This window comes from Dendronephthya gigantea, unplaced genomic scaffold (genome assembly GCF_004324835.1).
Source record: "Dendronephthya gigantea isolate DGI-Jeju-01 unplaced genomic scaffold, DenGig_1.0 000169F, whole genome shotgun sequence".
NCBI lineage: Eukaryota > Metazoa > Cnidaria > Anthozoa > Malacalcyonacea > Nephtheidae > Dendronephthya > Dendronephthya gigantea.
This window is the reverse complement of record NW_021163179.1, coordinates 252,187-278,439: the sequence shown is the minus strand read 5'-3', so window position 1 is coordinate 278,439 and position 26,253 is coordinate 252,187. Positions and strand designations below refer to the sequence as shown.

Here is a 26,253-nt window from a genome sequence, read left to right as displayed (position 1 = left end):
GCCTACTTTTGACGTAGATTTGCCGTCGATTGGGGTTGTCGGTAATAGCTCAACACAGCCCATCAACCTGAAATAAAATTAAAGAAATAAGCAAACTACAGTTATTGAGAAGAAACACGCGTAAAATCAGGATTGTAAACAGACCCAAAACAAAATCTATAAACCCCCTCTGGGATTTCAAGTATTTCCTTGTCGTTATTCATATTAAATTATCATGCGGCCGTTGTCGTTCTTGACCTGAATCATGCATAAACTCCCCATTGTTCGGTTTATCTAAAAATGTTTAATTGCTTAATACTCACGTTTTATTATGAACAGGTTTTGTCGTCGTTTCAAATAGCTTGACCCGCTAAATCGCTACCTGCAATAAAACCAAAAGAATGCTTGTTATAGACAGCGATTTCAAGGATTTACCTTCGATGAAGGGAGCTTAAATGTCGGGAGAAAACTTGCGGTGATTATTCAGTTGAGAGAGCGCATGATGCCTGATCAAGCGTTTCAAGTTTTCCCATCCTATTTTGAATAAAATAGACCCAAAATTACCTGTTCATTTCAGCAACAAGTGTTGAAGAGCAGCTTTGGACTTGCCGTCTCTTTAAATGCGAGTCATCTCGGGGAATTTCAGCTATGGGTTTTCTTTCCCAGCTCATTTCTATATTCGGTTTGGTTTTTGCTTTTAAACTCCACCTGGAAGAACAAAAGGCAATGGTAGTTTACTGGTTTGGTCTTTAGAACTTAATTCAAAGGTAATTTGCGTGCGATTAGAGCATATGATTAGAGCAAAGGTTAGCGTCTCACATACGATTTAGCGTATATTACCTTTCTCATATCATCAACAAGTCCCCAGAGAAAGCTTAGACGTGCTTACTCTTCGAAGGCGAAGTTATCTTGAGCCATTTCAGCCACTATTCTTCGCGTCAAATGCAAGTCGTCTCGAGCAATTTCAGCGGCTACGGTAACGGACTTCTGGCTCACTTCACTTCATTCAGTTTGGTTTTAAGCTCTCAAACTCCACCTGGAAGAATAAAAGGCACCATTAGTTCACTGCTAAGGTCTTTAGAACTCAATTCAAACGTAACTTGCGCGTGGTTAGAGGGAAAGTTAGCGGCTCAACGGTAAGATTTAGCGTATATTACCTTTCTCATATCATAAAGAAATCCCCAGAAAAAGCCTAGACTTGCTTTCTCTTCAAAGGCGAGTTATCTTGAGCAAGTTCAGCCACCATTCATCGGTCGCCAATCTCTTGTTCACAAATTTCATCGTTTAACTTCGCTTTAATTCATCAAAATTCTGCATGAAAAGAATATAAAGCAACGTTAGTGTTATTCAAGTTTGTATTTGAAGCTGAACACAACAAAAACTCCACGAGAGAGGCATTACAAAACGTGAACTAAAGACACGTGGAACCTCAGCCCAAAAGCTCACGATGAAACAAGCTGATAAAACACGCAAAGGGAAAGGCATATTACCTGGTATAACACCAACGACAGTCTGTCAGAGATAGTAAACTTCTATTAAACTTCTCTTCTGCTGAAGACGATAGCAATCTGATAAAAATTTCTGTTGAAATTTTCTTCGCATGGAGGAGACTCATCTTTATTCTTCCAAGACAAGCGTTGAAGTGATGTCTCAAACTGGAATCAAAAGCACATATTCATTTCACCCGCTCCTCGTGTCTGCAAAATAAAGTCATCCTATTGGATGAACACTCCCGGCCTGACAGCTCAACAACGCCTCTGATTGGATGTTCATAGTAATTTAAATAATATGATTAATTCTCTCCTCCTGAGCCTGGACATCAGAAATGAAAGGAAAGAATTAATCATATTATTCAAATTACTATGCTCGCCCAATCAAAAGCAATGTTGAGCTGTCAGGCCGGGAGTGTTCATCAAATAGGATGACTTTATTTTGCACGAGGAAGGGGTAGAATAAATATATAGCTTTGATTCTACGCAGCGTTTCCACAACTTATTTGCACAAGGCTGTCCTCATGGGGAGATGGTAATGAAAAAGAGAGAAACAAAAAACGTTTGAAAAGAATGCATAATATATCCTATTAAGACTAACCCTCCCTCCCTCATTGTTGACATTTTGAAGGAAATTTCCTTCAATTGTGGAAACGTAGAATTTCTACGGTTGCCACTTGCTGGGCGCTGATTTTCAGAAACAAAACCTTCTGAATTACCGAATGCTTGATATACGAAGCATATTGATGGAGATTTTGGAATAAAATATCAACCTATAATGCAATATATTTAATAACCATTCGCCGACGATTAAAAATATGCTTGTAAATTTTAGTTTTAAATGTACTCAGCATAAAGGCATGGTTTTAAAGTCGAACAATATAAAAACGAAACCGGGACACAATTTACAGAAATATTATATTATATAAATTCCACACAAAATATCAGTCGCTAATAGTTAGGCAAAATATAGCGTCATATTTGACGACGTTATCTTTTGTCGTTTGGCTGAACGTTCTTCTCGTTCACGTGACTGTTAGCTGCGTCCCGAGGGGAGGGGGGAGGTGGGTTTATGTTCACAGACGCGGACGATAGTTGACGCAAACGGTGAGGTTTTGAAACGTGATGTGCTTCTTGCATCGCCGAAACTGTTCCCCTTTCGCTCGCCCTTTCCTCTGTATCTCCTGCTATTCCACCCTCAGCATCATCTCTTGGAGTCGCCCCTCTCTCCTCTGTTTGCTTGTCCCCCACACCTTTCGAGACGCTTCTCTGATGCTCCTGTAGAATGCGCTGAAGTTCCTTTGGCCTCGGGGCTTGAAGCTGAAATGTTTTTCCGTCACGATGTTGCTTGAGATTCTCTTCTGTCGTTCCCAATAATATTTCATCAATGTCGTCTATGGCTTCCTGAGGCATGAAGAAAGAATGGGCAAATCTGAGTAGGCCTGTGTGGGAACAAAAAGAACAGCCTAGACCAGATCCTCGTAAGAATTATAAGTTTCCTTGGCAGTAGGAACTAAATCGAGTGTTCTAGAGCTAGAGGCGCACCCAACGTAATTTTATATCAAATAATTGAGTCCACGAAAAACTTACTTGAAAGTTACTTCTTATTTAAATATTTGGAGCTGATATTTCTTGATGTATTACAGACAAATTGCGTGCAAAAGTCGATAACGAACCTTGAAGATCATCACTCATTACCCTGGCAAGTAAACGAAGCAACAATTTTACCGGTTCTCTAAACACGCTATCTATACAGCCCTTGCTATAGGTTTACTTAGACGCTTGGTGATTTTTTTGGTAGTGCTGATATTTGGAAGACATGAACTTATGAAAACTATACTAAACACTTACATCATCGTAAGGAATTCCTTTTTATAACTATCTACCAAACAAAACATTGTTCCCGCTTTCTCCTAAAGAAAAATATGAACAATTTTAGATATCTATTGTATTCTTAACTGACACAATAAAAGGGGCAACCTTGGTTGGATCCAGGCCCTACCTTCATGTCTAATCCGATACCATGTGCTCGACACATTTGAAAGAAGACGCTGTAATGAATCACACTCAAGTTGCTGTGTTGAGCCGGAACTGAATATCGCATAACGACATGGACTTGGTGAAGGCTGGAAAAAAATGTCGACAAAAGTCCGTCAAAAATTCAAAAAAGAAGCCAAACTTATTGAAAACTAAGTCAGAAAATACCGGAAAGTAAATGTGTTAAAATGCAACGCAAAACAAGAGATAGAAAAATGAAAAGTTGAAATGGAAACTCTTGGGTGGGGGTTAGATTTTTCTCACCGTCTCTGGGTCGATGAAAGTGACAAAATCTATGGAGATATATCCATAATGATGTCCCGTTGTCGACACGCACTGGCTAATTGGAATTAGTAATTACTTTTAAGAAACGCGCGAGCAAATATGTTTCATTTAAAGACGGAATTTCATCGTTTTTTGGCGTAACCCACTTTCATGTTACACATTGTTTGAAAGAGCATATTACTTCGAACTAAATACGGAGTTTTGAAGAAATTCTATAAAATAGCGGCTGAGAAAATTGGGAGATATTAAGACATGCCTGCGCATTATTAATAAATTTAAAAACGCGCCGGAAAAGACTACTCGTTAAACAATCGCAATTTTCTCAGCCTCTATTCTGTGGAACTTCACTATACTTTCGTAAATAGTACAGAATGACACAAGGTATAGAGTTTAAGCTCCATTTGATCGATTTAGTACATTATTCTTTTTAATAAATGTTTGGAAAGGGTTTTACACAATATTTGAATTTCGAACGTTTGAACGATGGAAATGAGTCATATGGTGTTTTTGAATGCGTGTTGATTATTATGTTGAATGTCGTGTTGAATGTGGTGCGTACCATAGGTGCGTACTTCACAGTGGTTCAGTGGTCGTAATAAATTGTTAATTGTCAACTGCACAATATTGATAAGTTCGTTGATCTGGTTTGCTGAGAATTGATAATTAAAGAGTGAGAAATATCTCTTTCATGTTGGTGTCTTCAGCGTTTCTTTGCGAAATCGTTTAGTATGTCGAATCAGCAAGCTCAGGCAGGAGAGAAAGAGCCGGGAACGAGTCAGCCAGATGCATATTTCGACGAAGTTAGCGGTCTAAGGGAGAAATACGACTCGCATATATTACCGGCTGACTATAAATATAAAGTTGGTATGTGGTCATTTTTGATGTTTATGTAGTATTGAAGTTATCTAATGCTTATTACGTAGCTATGCTGTGCTTATGCAATGCAGGAACTCGATTGTTCAAGTTGACCAAGTTGTTTCAGCACTGTCATGGCAGGTAGTCGCCGTATTAACATATATACAGGCATTTTTCACAGCGGGACATCACATGCCACTGTCTTCTACAAAAAGTGCTTCATCTGAATTATAGTAAAATAAAACTCTGATGAGAAATCATTTTGCCTAAACGGATGCAAGCCATGCAGTGTTCCAAGCCATGCACTGTTGCAGGCCAATTCTACTTAAGGTGTTTGGAAGCTAGCCCATGGCAATGTTATGGAAAAAATTTGAGTGAGCTCTTCTGTCAGAAATTGTTATTATGAGAGCTTTCAGCTGTGCAACCATGATGTGTATATCAAGGTACATTGAGACTTATACCCAGCCTCTATGTTCCTTATTGTTGTACCACAGGCTAAATTCAGCATAGTTAGATCTGGAGTAGCCTGCTTTGTGGACACTTCTATTTTTGAAATGAAGTAGGTTGTAGGTAAATAAAATCTTGCTATCATTGTTATATACAAACTTACCTACTTATAAAGTATTAGTATATATCCTTATTGGCACAGCCAATCATCATGCACTAAATCATTTCATCTTTTTCAGAACACCATTACCCAGACTATTACAATCCCAGATTTGTGAATATCCCGACTGTCATTGTTTTGGTTGGACTGCCTGCAAGAGGAAAGACATATGTTGCAAAAAAATTGGGACGATATCTAAACTGGATTGGGATTAAAACAAAAGGTTTCTGCTTAGATATTGCATTGTTGGAAATTATTTACTTACATGCAGTGCTGTAGAAGCTTTAGGGAGGGCGGGGGCAAATATTCATCCTATTCCTGATTGTGATATTGATTGCTTTTACCCTGAAAATGAATATATGAATATACCCCTTCCCCCAATTAAGCTTCTAGCTACGGCCCTGTTTGCTTTGAACCAGAAAAGGTGCTTCAAGTAAACAGAGATTGTGATTTCATCAGTTGACCTGAATGTACTCCAAAAGATTGATTTTGTTTGCAATATATTATGCGTTTGCATAAAGTGTATTTTTTTCCATAAGTCTTCAATGTCGGGGAATATCGAAGAAATGTTGTTGGAGCTGATAGAAAACATGACTTCTTTCGTGCAGATAACACTGAAGCTATAGAAATACGCAGGTATTAAAGATAAATCGTTAATGATAATATGAATTAAGTCCATGCAGTTTACACTGTTGTCTGTGTCACAGCTGGAATCCTTTAGGGGTTAAATACATTTGTATTTAAAGTTTTTAAAGGGTCTTAATTTTGAGTGGAAGCATTACACAACTCAATTCAAGCCAGGAAAAGTTATTAAGACCCTTTAAAAACCTTTAGAATTTACCTACTTCGAGTGAAGTGCCACAAAGTGTAACATTTATATTTAATTATATTCAATTTATAATTATATTTGGAATTGAGGTATGCAGAATAGTCTAGGAGGAGTACGGTATGCACCCCCACTGAAAATCCGTCTATGCTACGGTAGTTTGAGGTTTTAATCTGAAAGTAATACACATGTTTCGCGTACTAGACGATGTGCTATGGACGCGTTAAAGGATGTCGCTCGGTGGTTTTCAAATCGTGAAGGATTTGTTGCGGTGAGTTATTAAATGCATGCAAAGGTGCAGATTTTAGAAATTGGAGTTTGATTTCCACTGTATCATATGATTGCAACTGGCAAAAAACAAAATTTTGATTATAACCTGCGATAAAAACAAGTAAACAACAGCTTTCACTTTCTGTTTAAAAAATCTGCGTGAACAGCGGGTGTTCCACGGGGTGACATTGCCTATATTTAATAGCTATATACCACCGACGGGTTTAATGATTGTTTTTAACAATTTATTTACGTAAGATATTCGATGCAACGAACACAACACGGGAAAGGCGTAAAATGGTTCTGGATTTCTGTGAAGAACGCGGTTATAAGGTAAGGAAGCGCGACAGAAAGACGCCAGGCGCGACCAAAAGGCGCCAGGCGCCACAGAAAGAGGCCGAACTAGGCTTTTGGCGCCAAGCGCGACAGAAGAGCTGTTCTAATTACTACCGCCCTTTTTGTTGTTCTAATACGCTCGTGATTGGTTATTCTGAAAGAGTTATCGCACTTGATTGGTTCATATTTTCTTGGAGGTGGCGGTGGTGGAAGTAGCAAACTAGCAATCTCCAGCCAATACTATATTTTGTTTATAAATTTTCTTTAGGTTTTCTTTATCGAATCAGTTTGCGAGGACGCCGAGATTGTCTCCGAGAATATAAGGGCAAGTTTTTGATGCCGACAGCCTACTGACGTTTTTCGCTAAATTATTCTCAGAATTAATCACAGAGATACAAAAGCTTGCTTCGTATCCTCTGCAGTGTCGGATCATTTTTAACTTGGTTTACGATTTCGGGAAAAATTCCATGTGCAGTAAATCGTAAATACACAAATTTAATCCTGATTGATTGACTGATTTAGGTTAACCCTAATCCTAAATCTAACCCTAATGCTAACCTAATCTGAGAGATTAAATTCGTGTATTAAGGATTTACTGAACGTAGAATTATTACCAAGATATCTGTATCTTTAAGCATGAGGACGATTCTGAGGCAGAATAATTAATGTTTAGGAGGTGAAGGTTTTCAGTCCGGACTACAAGACAATGCAGAGTGACGAGGCGGTCGAAGATTTCAAAAAACGTATTGAACATTATAAAGCAACATACGAACCATTATCAGTGGAAGCAGACGAGTAAGGAATCTTTCACCGATTTTCACCGTTTGCTCTGTAAAAAGGCATATATCCAATACCCTACTATATACCCAATACCAACACCTTCAAACTGCCGTATCTTCATACGAGGACAACTTTATTGTACAAATATCTCGGAAATGTGGACATCTTTCTGAAAAAAACAACTTTTGACAACAAACATCACCTATGTATCGCACACATGCAGCACATCTCACGATCATGCACCCATTCTCAAAGTAGCATGCATGCTCTCTATTATGATATCCGCTATTATACACCACATTTGGCATTAACCACCTGCATTAACTACCCTGCTCTGTCTTATGTAGGCAGTTATCGTTTATAAAGAATATAAATTGTGGTCAACAGTTTGTCGTTAACAGGAGCCATGGTAAATGTATTCATGGTTTAATTAGAATATATACGCAGAATGTTGTTTTCAGATTTCCAAATACATACCATGCATAAAATCTTGCCTGCTTACCACTGCTTACCAATTTTGTCGGGTCTGTTTCGCATTGCAAGTGAGCAGACAATAAAGCATCCATCAAAAGTTAATAATTCTATCCGACAAAGTGGATAAAACACCTTTCTACGATAGAGTGGAAATCCGGCGAAAACTTTGTCTTGAGGATGCTTCCGATTTTCATCCCTTTGCATACTTTTCTAGGCTATGTCCAAAGTCGTGTCGTCTATTATCTCATGAACACTCACGTTCAACGAAGATCTATATATCTTACAAGGGTATGGTAGATTTTTTTGGTGTGCTGCTGGTTAGTGGCAACAGAGGTCTTTGGCGAGCAAAGCGCATTTACTCTGGCTAATTAGAATATGACCCTGTGAACCTCATATATAGTATATAAACCTGGGTAAGGTCTTTCGTAACCGTTCACAGTAAGGCTCTGTATATAATGATAAAAACTTCTTTCTTAAGCACGGAGAAAGCTTGTATAATCTTGAACAACGAATTGGGGGCAATCCAGACCTAAGTCCAGGTGGTAAAGAGGTACAGTAAACTAGCTTTTTAATCATGGCAGCATTGAGCATTGTTAAAATCGTGAGTGCGGAAGTGGTTCAAATTTTGGTATCAATTCAAATTTGGGGAGATCATGCATGTGTATGAAAAATCAGTGCCCATTATGTGTGTGGGGGGGGGTGGTGCTCTGTATCTACCCGTGGTGCTAAATCCTTTTATATTGATTTCAGTTTGCGATGAGACTTGGTGAGTATATGAACAAGCAGAAGATTCCAAACCTTAAGGTATTGTAGATTGTGATAAGATTTGCCAATCAGAATGGTCTAAAGTACCCAAATTGTAATCCCCAATCCCCAAAATACCCAAATCCTTATTATTTTGTTTCTTACTTACGTGGTCGTTGTATAATTAATTGGGATTAGTCCAAGTTGTCACTCCTGGATTCCTTGATGTTTTCAGGTGTGGACAAGTCAACTGAAGAGAGCTTTTCATACGGCTGAAAGTATCGATGCCCCCATTGAACAGTGGAAAGCCTTGAATGAATTAGAAGCGGTACGTTTTATTTTCGTCAAACAAGAGTTTTGAAGAAGCGAAGGGCTATGAATTTTTAAATACCCTATTGCTACCAGAAAACCCCCGAAAGAGATTTCCCCCTACCTCCGAAATTGGCTGGCTAAGTTTCAGATATTATTTTCCCAGGGCATATTTGACGGTATGACGTATGACGAAGTGCAGGAGAAATATCCCGAAGAACATGACCAACGGTATCAAGATAAGTTTAAATACAGATCACCGCGAGGAGAGGTTTGTATAACAACATTTTAAGAATGAGGTCTATTATAGTTAAATCAAATGCTCCTTTTTTGCGGGCATTGCTGATTTTTGTTGTACTTGCTCTAAAGGCTGTTTAAAGGTTTATTGTTAACATCTTTGATTAAAACAGAGCCTTGATTGGCTCTTAGTAGAACCAATCCAATTGCTCAGAATATTTTAAAGATTACTCTTTGCTACAATCAACGTATCAGAGCCTTAGAAGAGCTAAACCCACTATACTTGAGAAAGAACATGTCTCAATTTGCAATTTCTTAACTTTGCAACGTTATTAATTGTATTTAGTCGTACAATGATCTGAAGGTGAGATTGGAGCCAGTTATTATGGTAAGTGCATCTGTGCATTTCCAGATTTTGTGCCGATCGGATAGCGTCAGAAAAGCCTGCTGTATGTAGCTATTTTGCTTTTATTGTTCTTTAGGAGCTTGAAAGACAGCAGAATATACTTGTTATTTGTCATCAGGTGCGTTGAATTTTTCAGAGGTCTTAGGGCCGAAAGTAGATCTGACCCTCACCTCAACCCTCCATATTATGTCGGTGTCCAAATTAAGAACCCCCCACCCCACCCATGCAAGAATAAATATGTCTAATCACGTACCACACATTAAATACCATTGTAAACAAGAAATCTCTTTGGGTATGAATGAAGAGACGATTAAAACTTTTTTTCCTTTTACCAGGCAGTTCTTCGAGTTTTACTTGCATATTTTTTGGATCATCCCTCAGGTTAGCTCCCGTACCTCCGCTGTCACGATCGTGGCGGCGTGTGTTTTGCAGTCAACCATCCAAGTATACCATATAAAATTCATAAATTCAGTTAAAGCTCATGAAGTTTACATTATCTTCGATTTTTTACTACGGCTGTCCTAGGTTGTATATGTTGTCGTAATAATTTCGCCTGGTGTTCTTGTAGGACCGGTTTTGTAAACCTCGTAAGATAAATTTAAACTTATCTTACGAGGTTTACAAAACCGGTCCTAGAAGAACAAAATCGAAAGATTACCATAACTGGAATTGCATATTCATTCATTCTCTCGTTGTTTGTTCAAGTACTTTTGATTTGATCGTGTTTATTCTGATAAGTTTAATTCTTGTTTTGCACACAATTCATTCTTTATTTCAAATTATCTTGTATATAGATCAGTTGCCATACATGAGAGTCCCTCTTCACACTGTATATAAACTTACACCCATAGCCTTCGGTAAGTTTTGGATATTAGAATTAGTATATGGTAGCCCCCTTTGCCTTTCATTTTAATGGTTATATTCTATATCCAAAGTAGAAGCGAAGAAACAGAAATGCGAAGTTCAAGAGACGATGTTTTTCAAATATTCTTTACCGTTTATCTAACCATAAACGAGATTTAATTAATATAGACTTTTCTGGCCCCCATATTACCATTTACGCATACTGGGAGTACTGCAACTTATATATTACGTTTTAAAAAATATTTCAAAATGGTGTATAACTTGTGATGTTTATAATGTGAAATCACTAAAATGGTTGTCATTTCAGGATGTCGTGTAGAAAAAATTGCTATTGACGTTGATGCTGTGGACACACACGTTCCTCACCCCAGCAGGGTAAACATATTTTGTTACTTATGCATAGTGAAGCGTTAATATAGGTATATGCACAGGGTTGCTCATCAGTCCTACCTTAGGATTTATTGAACATCGCCGGGTTTACTGCATTTACGCATGCACAAACATCTCCTCTAAAAGATCGACCACTAGCTAAAAAACAGAGACAACCATTTTTACATTTCTTCCTTTTTCAAGGCAAGCAAGGGAGAAGAGTCGCCGCTTAGCCAGAGCCTATCGACATAGACTGAAGTTAGCTATCCACCGTGCAGTTATATAGATCATGTGAACTAAACGTATTTAACCAATCTGTGCTTGTGTAAAATTAATGCAATAATGCTATTTTATAAAATATAATCCGATATCTCTAAAAATACACAGCAAGACAACTATATAAAACATTTTAATAGCCCTATTTATCAGAAATATATATGAACTGCCTGATTCATCGCGTGTAAAAATTACATTTTAAAATAAAAATTATTTTTAAGCACTAAAACATAAATGTGAGTTAGCTTTTAGAATACGGTGGTAAATAATTATGAAATGAATGGCATACCTACTTAAATGAAAATGGCACTGACCTATACTAGAAAATGGTCATCATCATCCATTGTCATCATCATGAGAAGACTATCCAGTTTATCCAGATCAGTGAATTGAACTTTGCCCTTTGTCTCTTGTTTATTAAAAATTCTGTAATTGTCGTAATTGTCTTTGGTTCGAACGTCACATATAAGAGTTTCAAATTTTTACATTTTTTCACTGCACATGTTACCGTTTTTGTGAAGCATGGCTTTGGAATATTTGGAAGCCTATTGGGAACGATTTCTAGGCATCGTAGAGCCTCATTTGCCTGAATATTTACACTGGAATGAAATATGTGTAAGTATATGTACATCCTATATATAAAATGATTCCATATAGGCATACTAATGATAATACGATTTTACTTTTTTTCAATACGTGTACATCAACTGTTTAAATATAGTACTTTGACACAAGGGCCGCCAGCTTTGTGTGATAAAATTTAATTCGACGATCGTAATGCGTAATTAAATAAAAACAGGTTATTTTGCAAATTTTGGTTAACCTGTCATGTGATGTTCTGTAACCATTTGATTAAAGTTGAGTTCACCCAATCGCTCTGGTTTTTGTACTTTTGAATTTCTTTTTGTTGAAAACAAGTCAGCTTGGCAAGCAGGCCATTGTGTAATTGTTTTGAGAATAACCCCATATGGGCAGCACATTTACATTGACAAATATTCTGGATTTTCTATCTTTATACTTGCTTGTGCTGTTGTGCAACAAGTTGAAAAATTAAAATTTGACTGGTTTTCCTCTCAGGGTTTATTTTTTATCCTATAGAAGCATTCATCCATCCACTCTGATTTATTAATTACATTACAACAACATATACCCAGGGAAGCATTACCAGATTTTGAACAAACCTCTCATTAATGGAAATTTCAAATTTTTTTGCAAATACATAAATAAAGGGAATTTGACTTGGCAAGGCAATATGTTGATTGGCAGTTTGAGCCTCGAATTTTTTTTCCATAATATGTGTATATAGTTTCCCATTTTTGACTATATATCTTACCCTAAATGATGCTCAATTTCCTTACACTTATTAAATTTGTAGTGGACATTTGTCTTTTATCTTGCCGAAGCCAGGAGACACATACACCGGTGGTGTCGTGGCTTGGATTCCTGGGAGGTATAGAAATTTTCATATTACAGCAGGTTTTAAAATTTGCAGAATTAATGGTGCTGGATATCATATCATGTGCATGAGCATATAATACACTGCGAGTCTATTGAGTAACTATTCGACATACATTAAAATAATTGATAGTAAGATGTAATAGTAAGATGCTGTGCTATGCAGGTAGAGGTGACTTAATGCCTTATGACAGTTATGTATTTTTGATGTTATTTAATATCATACCGTTTGATTGTTCTTGTCTAGATTGTGGTAAACACTGTACTTGTTTGTCTGGGTGTCTGGTTTACTGTTGAGATATTACGCTGGTTATATTCCTGGATATTTTGTCAAGATGAAAGTAAGTTTGCAGGGCCGTAGCTAGAAACTTAATTAGGGAGGGGGTGTATCTTCATAAATTCATCTTATGTGGCTTAAAAGTTTGATGACATATTTATTAAAGGGGTCCCTGATATTGGGAGATTGATGATCCTCACCTAATTCTGCTTCATGATCAATTCTCATCTTGGAAATATATTTCTCAGTTTTTAATATATCCGAATGACATTAATCATTCAATTAGGTGCTCATCAAGCATTTATCTCTGTTAGGTTTTTTAACAAGAGTCAAAAAAGGTTTTTTCAAAAATGTTCGCCGTATTCCCATCATAAAGGATAAGGTACCAGTAAAGTAATTATACAAGTTGTAAAAACACCTTTTCTCTCCGAAGTTTAGTTGCTCTGATAATGGAAAAATAAAAAATATCACCTATAATAACTGCAAAGCAATGATACCAAACCAAGTAAACAAACCAGCTGCAAACCTGCTCCCAACAGCAACTTCCCTCCTCCTGCATGCTGCTGAATATTAAGCCCTATGCATGACGTTTCCACATTTTATTCATTTTTGTATTTAATATGTATGTAAAATTGATACCACTCCTGGAATAAACTCGACACTCGTCCATTTCTTTGCTTATTACGGGAAAATACAAAATGTCATATGGACTGTATTTTCCTGATATTTTACAAAACTCAGGGTGATGCTTCCAGCTCTACCAATTTAAACTTTTCTCAATACATAACCAGTCCATTCACTGTGCTTTTCCCTCAGATAAATGCAGAATTGGAAAAGACAAAGGGAGAGATGCGCCAAGCCCTGACAAGCGGTGATTCTGGTAGCTATTACACTAAGGTAAGCTCTCGCTCCATTTTTGTTAGGCAAAGTCGCTATATTCAGTGGGATGCCCGGATACTGCTACAGACTCTTTGTATCAAGAAATTTGAAATAAATAAGATATTCCCAAAGATTAGGCATAACTTTAAAAAACACAGCTTATGAATAATTTGCAACCTACAGAATTTGGTTATTGTTTTTCTGCCTGAGAATTCAGAGTGACAAAAGTACACGTATAAAAGACGGCAAGTAGAAGACCATTATAAAAGCGAATATTTTTAAATTATAGCCTAAACATTAAAGTAAGAATAAATTATACTTATCTAAAAATGTCTTTCAAATGTTTTCGTTTGTAAATCCAACGTTATTTTCGTTTTATATACGAACCAAAGACCATATGTATTTTCACAACAACAACAATGAAAATGGCGGGAAAAACTTGACATACGAAAAATATCCGCACTGAACCCGGATGTAGTGCCGTATGAATTCTACGAGTGTTTTAGTTCTCAGTAAAATACCCCCATCCATATAATAATTAGATATAAGAGACCCTAGGCTGTCAGTACAGGTGTAAAAGTATTATATATTATAATTGTTCCCATACATGAATGCATGCATGATATCTATTTTATCAGGAAACTATTTTTTAACTAGCTTCCAAATAAAGGAATGGGCCAAGAGGCCTTGATGAAGGAAATAGACAAATATGAGAAGTTGGGTAAGATTTTGTGTGTAGACACCCCCTATGCATTACCTCCTAATTTGGCCCTTCTCTAATATAAACATCTTAAGAACATCTCCATAGTTCTGATATCCCCATACGATCATCTTTCAAATATGAACCTCTCTAATGCACACACCTCTCTCAAACACAGACCTCTTTATTGCACACCTGTCTCCATGACCGAACTCTCTAATGCATGAATCTCTCTAATACACACCTCTCTCCAATAACACGGCACGGTCTACTTTGATCTCTAGCAATAAAGAGTAAAAATACTTATTCCATGATAACTAACGGTGTGACTACCCTGCTTCAGGCAAAATTGACTGGAACGCGGGCAAAGTATCTGGTACGGTTTATCATGGCGGGAAGGAACTGACTGATATTTTGACAGAGGTGAGTGTACATATTTATACCATTACCGATTTTCATAGTGATTTTAGTTCTCTCGATTCCAGATGCTAGTGCTAATTCCCAGAACTGTTTTTTTCTTGCTTTTTTTTAGGCATACAAACGTTTCACATGGGCAAATCCACTTCATCCCGATGTTTTCCCAGGAGGTATAAACTATTGATAATTTCCAAAAGTCGGTAACAGTTGTGGATGGATGTTAAGTTTAGGAATTTCTTGAAAATTTAAATAGCAAGCAACAATATATAAATTATTAGTTTGTAGGTACCACCCATATCTATATCACTGAAAAACGTTCTAAATGAGCCAAAATATCTATTTTTCAGTAAACTCAAAGATCCCCGACGGTTTAGGGTGTTACCACCTAACCCAATCTAAGAGCTTATAGTATAAACCAGCAACCATATCGTTTTAGTTCGTAAAATGGAGGCAGAGATCGTTCAAATGTGCGTGGAAATGTTTAACGGCGGCCCTGACGCTTGTGGCACGGTAAGGATGAGTTAGTCATTTGCCTTGCAATAAACTGGAGTGGATTATAGAACTTGTCTGTACCAGTAATTAAGAGAACATGCGCGTTTCTTTCGCAGACCACCAGTGGTGGAACAGAGAGCATTCTTTTAGCTTGCAAGACATACCGCGATTGGGCCAAGGAGGAAAAGGGAATAACTAAACCAGAAATGTAAGGGATTTCGTCAAGATATAATCATACTGCATAGAAAATTATTTCAAAGTACGCTCTTTCTCGCGAGTGGTGCAAACTTCAAAATAACAGGGCGGAAAACACGCAAATTTTGCAGGAAAGTCAATTTTTAATACTGGAAACGAAATATAGCGATTTTCAGACCGAGAGATGAGATTTTGTAGAATTTTTTCATTTTTCTTTTTTAAAGCGTTGCTCCTGTCTCCGTTCACGCTGCATTTGAGAAAGTAAGTAGATGTGTTTGAAATATATTTTCTCTTTCAAATTCAGTGAACAACAGGTCTAAATTGAAGTTTCTCCATCCTTTTAGGCTGCAGCTTATTTTAAAATGAAACTCATTTTGGTTCCAGTGGATGAAAAAACACGAAAGGGTGATGTCCGAGCAATGAGACGAGCTATCACAAAGAATACAGTTTTAGTAAGTGATGTTTGATAAAAATAACATTTTGGTGATTGGAGGAAAAACCCTGCAACCTCACATTGGCGGTTGATCTTTAACTCAGACCGTTTGACCATAGAGCCAGAGCTTAATCCTAGCCAAAAATAATCTTGATCCTTACCTAATGCCAATCTTAATCCTTTGAACCTAAGAGCCTTCGTTCACCTCAAAAAACCTTGAACATTTTAGAAAATACATGTGCGAAAATGTGATTGTTGTGAAAATGTGACTCTTAATCTTAATCCGACTGTAATCTAAATCTTACCGTAATCCTAATCCTACTGAATCCTAATCTCTTCGTAATCCTAATCTTAATCCTACCGTAATCCTAATCTTAATCGTAACTTTCTAAAATGTGACGCATTATTGTAAATTGTAATTTCATTGTTTTTTCGTAGTTGGTTGGTTCATGTCCATCCTTTCCTCACGGCATTATTGATTCTATAGAGGAAATTGCTAAGGTGTGTTATCTCGAATCAACTTCAACAAAAATGATCGTAATATCCTCTCTTGTAATTCCTTTCTTCGAAATTTGTATCTAAAAAGCGGGCTTACATTGTTGAAAAAGGTTAAAAGAGGTTGCATGTATAGTAAAAAAGATTTTCAATACAAAAGCTAAAGCTAAAGCTTTTCTTATTCAATCAGAATATATTCTTTTGTTCCAGCTCGGTAAAAAATACAACACTGGTGTTCATGTCGATTGCTGTTTAGGCGGGTTTCTTGTCCCGTTCATGAAAGAAGCAGGGTAAATACAATCGGTTTTTAGTTTATTACGAACACGAAAAGTTGTTTGGACAAGTTGCATTTAAAAATCTTACAATTTTGTCTTGATGCAAGCCACTTTAAGAACATTTATTCGGGAGGATTTGTTTTAAAAATTTTGGTGTCATTTTCAAAGTATTTTTTCTTGAATTTCCTATGTTTATTTTTCAGTTTTCCGTTGTCGCCCTTTGATTTCTCAGTGGATGGCGTGACCAGTATTTCTGCCGACACTCACAAGGTAACTCAAAATTTTAACTCTAATGAGGGAATGTTTCTTCTATAAGCTTAAATATTTCTTCAGTGAAGAAAAAAACATCTCTTTTATAATGAAAGTTATCTGAGTATATGCTTCAGCCCCAAACACATTTACTAAAGTGTTTACACGCTTTGAGTTCATCATCTTTGTACAAACTTTATTTTCTGGCATTTACCAGTACGGTTACGCTCCCAAAGGATCATCGGTCATTCTGTATCGTTCGCAAGAATTACGTCATCACCAGTTTTTCGTTTCGACCGATTGGACCGGCGGCATCTACGCGTGTCCCACAATCCCTGGCAGTCGTTCTGGCGGGGTTATCGCCGGATGTTGGACGGCTATGATGTACATGGGTCAGAAAGGTGGGTGTTGTGAAATTACCTAAATTACAGTTACCTAATCAGAAACTATAAATATTGATTACTTCCAGTAAAAAGGTACATTATTGACCGTTTTACATGAAGTATAAAAAAATTAGGAATTTTGATTGGCTTATAAACAAATAGGTCAATTAGTTTAAAACGAAATTCCTCCTTGTTCATGCAGGGGACTGCTGGTAAGGAAAGTCCACATTTAGCGGCAAAATCTAGCATTCGTGGAGTCCGCGCTTGTGCTTCTTTCAATATAGATCTATTTCATATTTATGTCTAGGTTATGTTGACTGTACCAAGAAGATTATTGAAACACGTCAATATATCGAGGAAGGGTAAGACTGTAATATATTGCATGTAATTTATTTTTTTGGGGATTTTCTCGATTCTGGTTGGGTAAACACCAGAAAATTATAAACATCATAAAAATACTCTCTTGCCCTTTTAGTGTCTCGTTTTTCCGAAATCCAAACATGATTTTAGAATGAACAATTGAATCAGCATACAATAATCTTGCTGTTTATTTGCAGAATTCGCAAAATCAACGGCGTCTTTGTTTTTGGAGAACCTGAGGTATCTGTGGTCGGCATTGGATCAAACGATTTTGATGTATTTGCTCTGGGTAACGAGCTCACCGATAAAGGATGGAATCTGAACTCATTACAATTCCCCTCCGGGTATGACGACTTTTGCTTCTATTTTGGTCGAGACTTAGGTTATATTTTCCTCCGGTTACTCCAAAGCTCGCATCTAAATTCCAAAGCATGAAAATTGTCAAATATTCCCCTTCGTTGTTATAATGACGTCTGAGGCAACTACAATCTATGGATTTAGTAGATTTGTTTCCTTTTAAACCTGACGTTTTAAAACTGTTTCGTGTTTTAATGTCTCCAGCTCTTGCGATGAACACGCATGCGACGTTGTTCGTTCTTTTCCCCCTTTAGCATTCATTTGTGCGTGACGATGCCTGTCACCCAACCCGGAGTCGCCGATGAGTTTATTAAAGATGTCAAAGAAGCCGCCGAAAAGATATTAAAGAGCCCGAAAAAGAAAACGACTGGAGGGGTAAAGTATATTTTAGTGAAATATTATTGCTTCGCAGTTCGCTCTTTAGTGTATCAAAACAACTTCGATATAAGTTGCAATTCGAAGTTTTTTTTCGTTAGAAGGTTTGTAAGGCATTGTTTACACTGTTCATGTGTTAATTCACAGTTAGAAATTTTCTTTGGTAAATCCCAAAATATTTTAGTTCTAAATATTTTGCATCGAGTACATCACGATAAATTAACTACTCATCGTTAACCACGCGCTGTTTTAGTTTCCTTGAATATTTTTACCAATTACTTTGAAACTTTGGATTTGAAAACGCGAACTGTGGTCACAGAGTTTGATGTAAACCGGGCCTAGCTTAAACATTGTTCTATTTTGTAATCAAAATTCATGATAAGAATGTATAGTAATAGACCTGGTTCAACACTGCCAAATTTTCTGCGATCACAAGTGGCATTTTTAAACGTCAATTCCTAAGTTTCAAAGTGCTGTGTCAAAAAAAGCTGACTGTACATCTGTTTTTTGTGTATACGACTACATTCAGTCACAATATTCTCCATTTGTATCGATGTATAGGGAATTTTGTATAATGTGACGTATCGTGTATTGTTAGGGAGCTATTTATGGCATGGCGCAGCAGATTCCAGACCGTTCTATGGTTGCCGAATTGGCTTGCAGTTTTATTGATAACCTGTATGCGACGGAGAAACCACCGCAGCTCATTAAAAATGGACACGCCAAGCAGTAGAGTATATTGTATATTTCCAATCATCTCCCAGTTTTAATATATATAATGAACTATTTCTAAGTCCAAGAGTCGCATTTTAAGAAGAATATCTTGTTAGGAATCATGACGAACCTCAGCAGTAGCGTGCAGGTTTTGAAAAAAGTTGCTCAATTGGAATAATTGTTAAAAAAAATTTATTTTATTTTCTATTAAATGGTCTAAATTAAAGTGTAATAGTTTTTACTTACACGTCTTTCTGTGAATAAAATTGTCATGCAAGAAAATGGCTCTGATTAGACGATGACATGCTCACTCCCAAGGATCTAGAGCAATCGATTTTCAGAAATATTCTATGTCCATAAAATTGAATTCTGCTGCAACAGATAACTGTACAGAAATAATTAGGTTCCAAAGGATTAAATTTGAAAAATGTTTCCAGCTTTGGCCACTCAATAGATGGGCACTCGTACGAATGCGATGCCAAAGTCTCTCAATATCAATCAACCAATAGCTTTGTTAATATTTCATATAAAATCTAGTTTAAAAGGAACAAAATTATACTACTAGCACTGATGGCCGACTGTTTAAGGCACAAGAATGGTGGTATAGTGGTTAAGACGTTGGTCTCTTAATCCAAGGACAAATATTTGACTTTTCACATACACGTTTGACATATCTGACTTTTTTATTTTACTGCAAAGCTGCAGTTTTAATGGCACTCTTGCCAATTTGTGTTCACAAGCTACATGCACCTACGCTGAACAATTGCATCGAATTGCAGAAAGGCAACAGGAACATATGTCTATATACTAAGACAGCTCGTCTATAATAAGAGCTAAAATTAATATAGGTTTAAAATTTTTGAAATGCTATACATCGCGCAATTATTTGATATTTATGCATAGTTACTAAATGTTTAATTAAAAACTAATTAAAACTAATTGAACTAATTAAAAACTACCTTAATGGGCTAATGGAAAAATATGAAAATATCTTAGGAACCGGTATATACAGTGCTCAAAATTGTCGTTTCCCACACTGAGTAACCAATTATTATGCCTTAATATTATAAGAGATGGGATTTCTAAACACTTGCCACATGCTATCATGTCCTTCTCGACATGCATTTATCTACGCGTTTCTGTATAAACTGATTTAAAAATGAAAATATGCATGTATATATACCAGTAGCAGATGTACAATTAGTTATTCTTCGCAAAATAATGTATACATTCTCATTGCGTTTTTCGTCTCCTCGTTTCCTAACCGATCGTATCGCTATGTTTAAAAAAAAAGTCTAATGTAATAGGGGTGATTCACCCTTGTAAGGCAGTTAAAGCTACATGTATACAAACTATGTTCATGTATTTCCATTATAGGCAAAAAGCACCTTAGTCTACATGCGACTTATGGGAAATGAATAAATTTTTCCCTCCGAAACACTCCGGCCTACTAATATATGCTATAGCTGCAGTGCGCACATGCATTTTTTAACTAAAAAATTAGAATGCATTATTCCCCTCCAGCTGATCTGAGTATAAAGCTCAACCAATCAGAAGCCAGATCTTCGACAAAACTGAATTATCATTTCCTTCATTGCATATGACTTCGACACTCGAATATATCAAGTAATTATTTATGTCAAAACACGTTTATTTTTTCCCAACTGTAAATTAGAATTTAAATTTTTTACCCTTTATACTATTAGTTGGAAGAATAGGGACAAATAACACCAGGAACGTGATAACTAAGTTTTGTCGAGACGCTTAACGACGTCATTATCTCAGATCAGCTGGCTGCTCTAATTGAGATTGGTTGACTAACTTAATAGACCTTTTTCATGATGACGTCAAACGCGGAAAGTCTGATGTTACACGAAGTTTGATTGGCTCGATAGTTTTGTGGAGCCAATTAAATTTCGTGTAACATCAGACTCTCCGCGTTTGACGTCATTATAAGAAAGGTCTATAGGGTCAATTAATGGCACTTAAGTCTATAATGGAAGTTGTGGATGAAAATATCGTTAGACCAGGTTGTGTTTATTTACATTATAGTCTTTTTTCAGTAGCCAATCATAATGCTTTGTATTTAAGAGATGGGATTTTTAAACACTTGCCACATGTACATGCCGTCATTTTTTTCTCAATTTGCATTTGTCGGGACACCTTATTGAATGACAAACGAGATCCAGTAAAAAAGCATACTTTATACGCAGCACTCTGGTGCCCGGCGGTCCTGTTAGAGAATAAACATATCATAACCTACAAGTAAGTTACCTATATACGCGTATACAATAATCTAAATGAGCGAAATCTTCAATCGTGTTTTCGCATCGGTTCTGCACAGAGAAACAACGCTGCATGCATGTCAATGCAGGGTCTGCTAATCTTAAAGTTAGCGTGTTTCTGATATTTCTAAACACGAATAAATATATAGATAGAAAGGCAAAAATGTTCTCCGTGTTTACCATATATACTTACCCTTGACGGGCATATTCAAACCTAAGAATGTAAATTTGTCCCTTTCCCTCACCAGATCACTCATTATACGAGTGCCTAGGCCTTGGGGCCCAAAGGCTAAGATACTCACGGAGGAAAGCTTTTATTTAAAGAACGTGTAGCGAACGAGCATAAATAAAACCGAAGTTAGCTGCATGGCACACTTTAGACCTGACGAGAGAACACTCGCTAGAGTGCTGTCGTAACAAATTTGTAGTTTTTCATGTGTAAATTTTTTATGTGTAAATTTTTTATGTGTAAATGTGTAATATAGGCGTTTTGTCATTTCGGCGATTTATATATTTATATTTAAACATTTTTTATGCATTTAGAAACGAAATTACTGTCTGCTGTTGTCATGAATTACCATAGAATTCTGTCTGTCTTTCTGCTGTTGCACTACAAGCAGATCTGTATTTCCTTGGTTTCACACGCTGTATTCCGATTGACCTTGTCAGGCAAGTGTTGCAGTCGTAATTTTAAAATTCATTATACATCTATATTAAGAGCTAGTTACTTGTTCCCTTTTTTTCTACAAGGCTTAAAATTGCTTGGTTAGCTCGTTTTAATTAGTTTATCTCCATTTCCAGTTAAACTGCATGACATTTTCATTGTTCAAAAAATTTACCTGCAAATAAAAGCATAATTTATCCTTTTCAATTTAATTTAGTGTGCATAAGGTTTAACAGGAAATTTAGCGAAGCAATTTGAACACAACTAATTTACAGCAAAAAACATCATGCCGTGAGCAACAGCTGCAATGCGCGCACTCAGAGGAATCGTTCAATCGTTGCCTGCGTCAGTGGCGTAACTAGAACGATGATTGGGGGGCGATAACAGACGTTCTTCAATATGTTCCTTATTTTAAATTTGCCGCAGGTCATCGCCTGGGTGGAAATGTCATCAATGAGTTTGACACACATGATGTTTTGGAATGTTGTCTACACTGTCTCAAAAAATCATCTGTGTGCAAATCAGTCAATTTTAAACGAAATTCAAAAAATTGTCAACTCAACAACGCCACGAAAAATACGCATTCTCACGAATTAATGTCCGATGAAGACTACGATTATTATGAACCGCTGAAAGAGGTAGGAAAGATATATTTGTGCGTATATTTATATTTTATGCGTGTATATTTGTGCGATATATATATAGTTTTTCAAATAAATATAAAAGTGGCTGCACAGTGTACAATACAGTTTCTTAAATTTCCCATGTATATATATAAGAAAAACAATTTAGTGTCAATTATTCTTACAAAAACATGCAAGTGCATGGTGACACGCCGGTGAAATTTTTACCAATATTTTTTTATTTTTATAGTTGCAGAGAACAATAAAACGAGATTCTACGTTAAATAACGGTAAGATTAAATACGATCAACCGAAGTTTTAATGAATGTCATACCTGGCATACTAATTTACTCTTCTATACATCTATAATTTCTTCTAAACATGCATATACCACTGCATGTCGTGACAGTGAATTTCCAGTTTTGTATACGGATGTGCCTTCAATGCCAATTTGCAATATTTGAATTATTTTTCATATTTTTCCCAGAATCTTGTGATACTTTGTACAAATCAGGCAAGGTAACTACGGGCACTTATACAATCAACCCGGATGGTTTGAAAGATTTTGATGTTCGCTGTGATATGACAACCAGCCCAGGAAGAGGCTGGACCATTTTCCAGCGACGTGTCGATGGATCAGTCGACTTCCACAGAAATTGGTCTGATTACAAAGTTGGTTTTGGTAATTTGACTGGTGAATACTGGTTAGGTCTTGACAAGATCCATCGTCTGACAGCTAGCGGGCAGAATACATTGAGAGTTGATCTCGAAACATTTGAAAATGAGACAGCGTACGCAGTTTATGAATCGTTTACTGTGGCGAACGAAAGTCACGGTTATCGCCTAAAATTGGATAATACTTCATTCACAGGTAAAACACACAGATATATAAACAAATAATGTAAAAATTTACTTCATTTATATTTTTCATTGCATTTATACAACGACGGATGAAATACACAAGAACAATGAATAATTATGTTTCTCAGGCTAAGCTAAACATGCAGAATGCCTAAATTATTTATAAACTTCATGTAAACTGATCGTTCTTATTCTCACCTGCGGAGTTTGAATAAGGTTCACAATTGTAGAAATATACCACCATGACAATGTTTAATTACTGTAAATCTGATATAATCAAGCAATATATAACAGTTCATTCAATCTCAGAATTACAATGAAAGTTTTAGGATTATTTTAATGAAATTTTATTTCACATGCAGGTACTGCCGGAGATTCTCTCGAAGGAAACAGTGGGATGAAGTTCACCACTCAAGATGTTCACAATGACTTTTTGCCGAAAAACTGTGCTAAAGAGTGGAGTGGTGCTTGGTGGTTTCGTAGGTGCGGTGCTTCAAACCTGAATGGGAAATATTCAAAGGCTCCGGAAGACGAGTTGGCTATTGGTATCCGTTGGAGAAGATTTAAAGATAATTTTTCTTTTAAAGTTGCTGAAATGAAAGTCGGACCTGGTGATGTCTAAAATAAGGGTCATAATTCAAGACATTTCCGGCTAACCGGATGTTGTATACTAAAGTGATGTTACGTAGTATTTAAAACACGAGTATAGGAGTGTGTTAAATCGCTCGGCTGCGCCTCGCGTTTTATACCGCATAAAACACGAGCTACGAGTATTCAATAGACGTTGCGACTAATCGGATTGAACATGAACTTTATATAAAGCCACATGTGTCTTTATATAAAACAGTGTCCTGATAGTGCTTTATCGAGTATAAAAGCCTACTCACGTGTTTAAAAAGGTTCATTGGATTGGTCAAAACGTCTATTGAATATTAATGAGTATCTTAAATAAATATAACATATTTAATCATCATTATTGTTTAATAATTTACTCAATGCATGCAGTTATCATTTCATAATTTACTCGACCGTCGGTCAGTGACATATGATGTATAGCATATAGTTTTATAGTATAGTATAGTATAGCTTTATAGTAAAACATTTGATAGCTCTTAGAAGTAAAGTATGTATAGCTATAAGTCTCCTGAAGTTTGTAATAAAATTTGAAAAAATCAAACTTTAATATACTAAGCTTTGCCTTTGTAATGTATAGTTTACTTATAAATTTAAAGTTCGTTTTCAAATGAGTGAAATGTTTATACGGTAACGCAGTTATGCATGCATGTCGTGAATATGCATTCAGACCATAAACATTACATGCATGGTGCTAAGTGCTGAACCGGTTTCAAAAGAGGTCCAATTTTAGACGTATGTGTAGATCATGATGCTCTTCAAATTATGAAAAATTTATATGAAAATATAGCTATTTTATAACTATAACTTCTTTAGTAGGTATATATCTTTATGTGCTTGTCCCATGATGTACTGTTGACAAAAAGCAGCGAGTGGCTTTAGCACAGCTAAAATTTGAAGGAATCTCGAAGACGCCCTAAGCAGTGGTGTGATTCACTCTATCCAATCAACGTTGTATGTTACAAGTGTGAGTTGGCGTTAGAAGCTCGGTCCAGCTCTCGATTTTGTTTACTTAAGGGCGTTGACGCACTAGTCGAGTTGGTCTTTTGCTTAATCGATCATTGTTAAAACTTGTTCACAACTTAAAATATTTATCATCAACTAAAGTATAATTACCAAATTATTACTCTGTGAACCATATTTCAAACTTATAAACTATTTTACTAATAATTTTGCTTAGTGTAAGTGCTTAACCGAGCAAAATATAACAAAGAAATGATCGTTTTATCGTTATGAGTAATAAACGGTGTAATAGGTTCGTATAAAACTGTTAAAGTATTGGATTCCCTTGACCTAACACAATTTGTTTTGCGAGAACAATATACATGGTGTCTAAAAAAAACGCAAAATGCTAAAAGTCATTTTAGATGAACTATGGTGCAAACATGAACAATATTAATATTCTTGCATATTTAAGTGGTTGCGTTTTTTTGAGACACCCTGTACAGTATGATTATTGACATTATATGCATAAATTAAGTGGAAACACGGACCAGGCGACAAACCTAAAAATAAGAAACACGTTGTTGTAATTAAAATCAGGAGTTTTACGATGTAGAGTATTAGGCCAAAGAAATCAAATAAATACTTAGATATTATATGATATTTGGAAAGTCTGTATGATGATAGCTCTGCATCGCTGGTTGTTTAATTCTGGCGAGCCACAATTAAAATCGAGAGAAAACTTCCATTCCATCGAAAAGTTTAGCCTGGTACGTGAAAAACACAACGGGCGTTCTGTTTCAATGTAATATATTTCAGAAGTATCATAAATACTATTACTACCAAAACAAATCGATAAAAATTGGAAGTCGCATCTGATATACCCGAATTTCAAAATTTTCAGTTTGAAGCTTGTCCCTATAACCCCCCAAAAATGCTTCATCCCCGCTCTCTTTTTTCAATTGAAATCCAATGAACTCGTAGTCGTGGTATTATTTTTATTTAATTATCATCTACTTATAATTTATTTAAATCAACATTAGAG

At 36.2% G+C, this 26,253-nt stretch overlaps 3 protein-coding genes across 4 annotated transcripts; all 3 read left to right on the top strand.

The window, feature by feature from the left end:
• The first annotated feature begins 4,326 nt into the window (after positions 1-4,326).
• On the top strand, positions 4,327-11,347 carry LOC114537932 (6-phosphofructo-2-kinase/fructose-2,6-bisphosphatase-like). The gene is made up of 19 exons (XM_028559048.1): positions 4,327-4,655; positions 5,333-5,476; positions 5,793-5,889; positions 6,284-6,350; positions 6,608-6,682; positions 6,954-7,010; positions 7,359-7,480; positions 7,813-7,874; positions 8,154-8,227; positions 8,418-8,489; positions 8,690-8,743; positions 8,919-9,011; positions 9,159-9,263; positions 9,576-9,617; positions 9,712-9,753; positions 9,971-10,016; positions 10,430-10,492; positions 10,807-10,874; positions 11,073-11,347. The coding sequence occupies exons 1-19, from the start codon at positions 4,520-4,522 to the stop codon at positions 11,118-11,120; spliced, it is 1,467 nt and encodes a 488-aa protein (XP_028414849.1). The 5' UTR covers positions 4,327-4,519; the 3' UTR covers positions 11,121-11,347.
• Positions 11,348-11,567: 220 nt separating this feature from the next.
• LOC114537948 (sphingosine-1-phosphate lyase 1-like) lies at positions 11,568-19,546 on the top strand. 2 transcript variants are annotated; one of them, XM_028559063.1, is made up of 20 exons: positions 11,568-11,759; positions 12,520-12,594; positions 12,847-12,940; positions 13,191-13,258; positions 13,693-13,773; positions 14,413-14,476; positions 14,799-14,878; positions 14,988-15,042; positions 15,309-15,382; positions 15,481-15,572; positions 15,784-15,820; positions 15,904-16,011; positions 16,431-16,493; positions 16,698-16,777; positions 16,966-17,032; positions 17,229-17,412; positions 17,702-17,756; positions 17,952-18,098; positions 18,366-18,486; positions 19,085-19,545. In XM_028559063.1, the coding sequence occupies exons 1-20, from the start codon at positions 11,667-11,669 to the stop codon at positions 19,217-19,219; spliced, it is 1,773 nt and encodes a 590-aa protein (XP_028414864.1). In that variant the 5' UTR covers positions 11,568-11,666; the 3' UTR covers positions 19,220-19,545. The 2 variants fall into 2 exon arrangements, with proteins under 2 accessions (XP_028414864.1, XP_028414865.1); XM_028559064.1 differs by lacking the exons at positions 11,568-11,759; positions 12,520-12,594 and having other exon boundaries at positions 12,865-12,942; positions 13,192-13,258; positions 19,085-19,546.
• A 1,590-nt stretch (positions 19,547-21,136) lies between these two features.
• Positions 21,137-24,565, top strand: LOC114537918 (ficolin-2-like). Its single transcript, XM_028559036.1, has 5 exons — positions 21,137-22,154; positions 22,576-22,787; positions 23,023-23,062; positions 23,260-23,643; positions 23,996-24,565. The coding sequence occupies exons 1-5, from the start codon at positions 22,019-22,021 to the stop codon at positions 24,253-24,255; spliced, it is 1,032 nt and encodes a 343-aa protein (XP_028414837.1). The 5' UTR covers positions 21,137-22,018; the 3' UTR covers positions 24,256-24,565.
• The last annotated feature ends 1,688 nt before the right edge of the window (positions 24,566-26,253 follow it).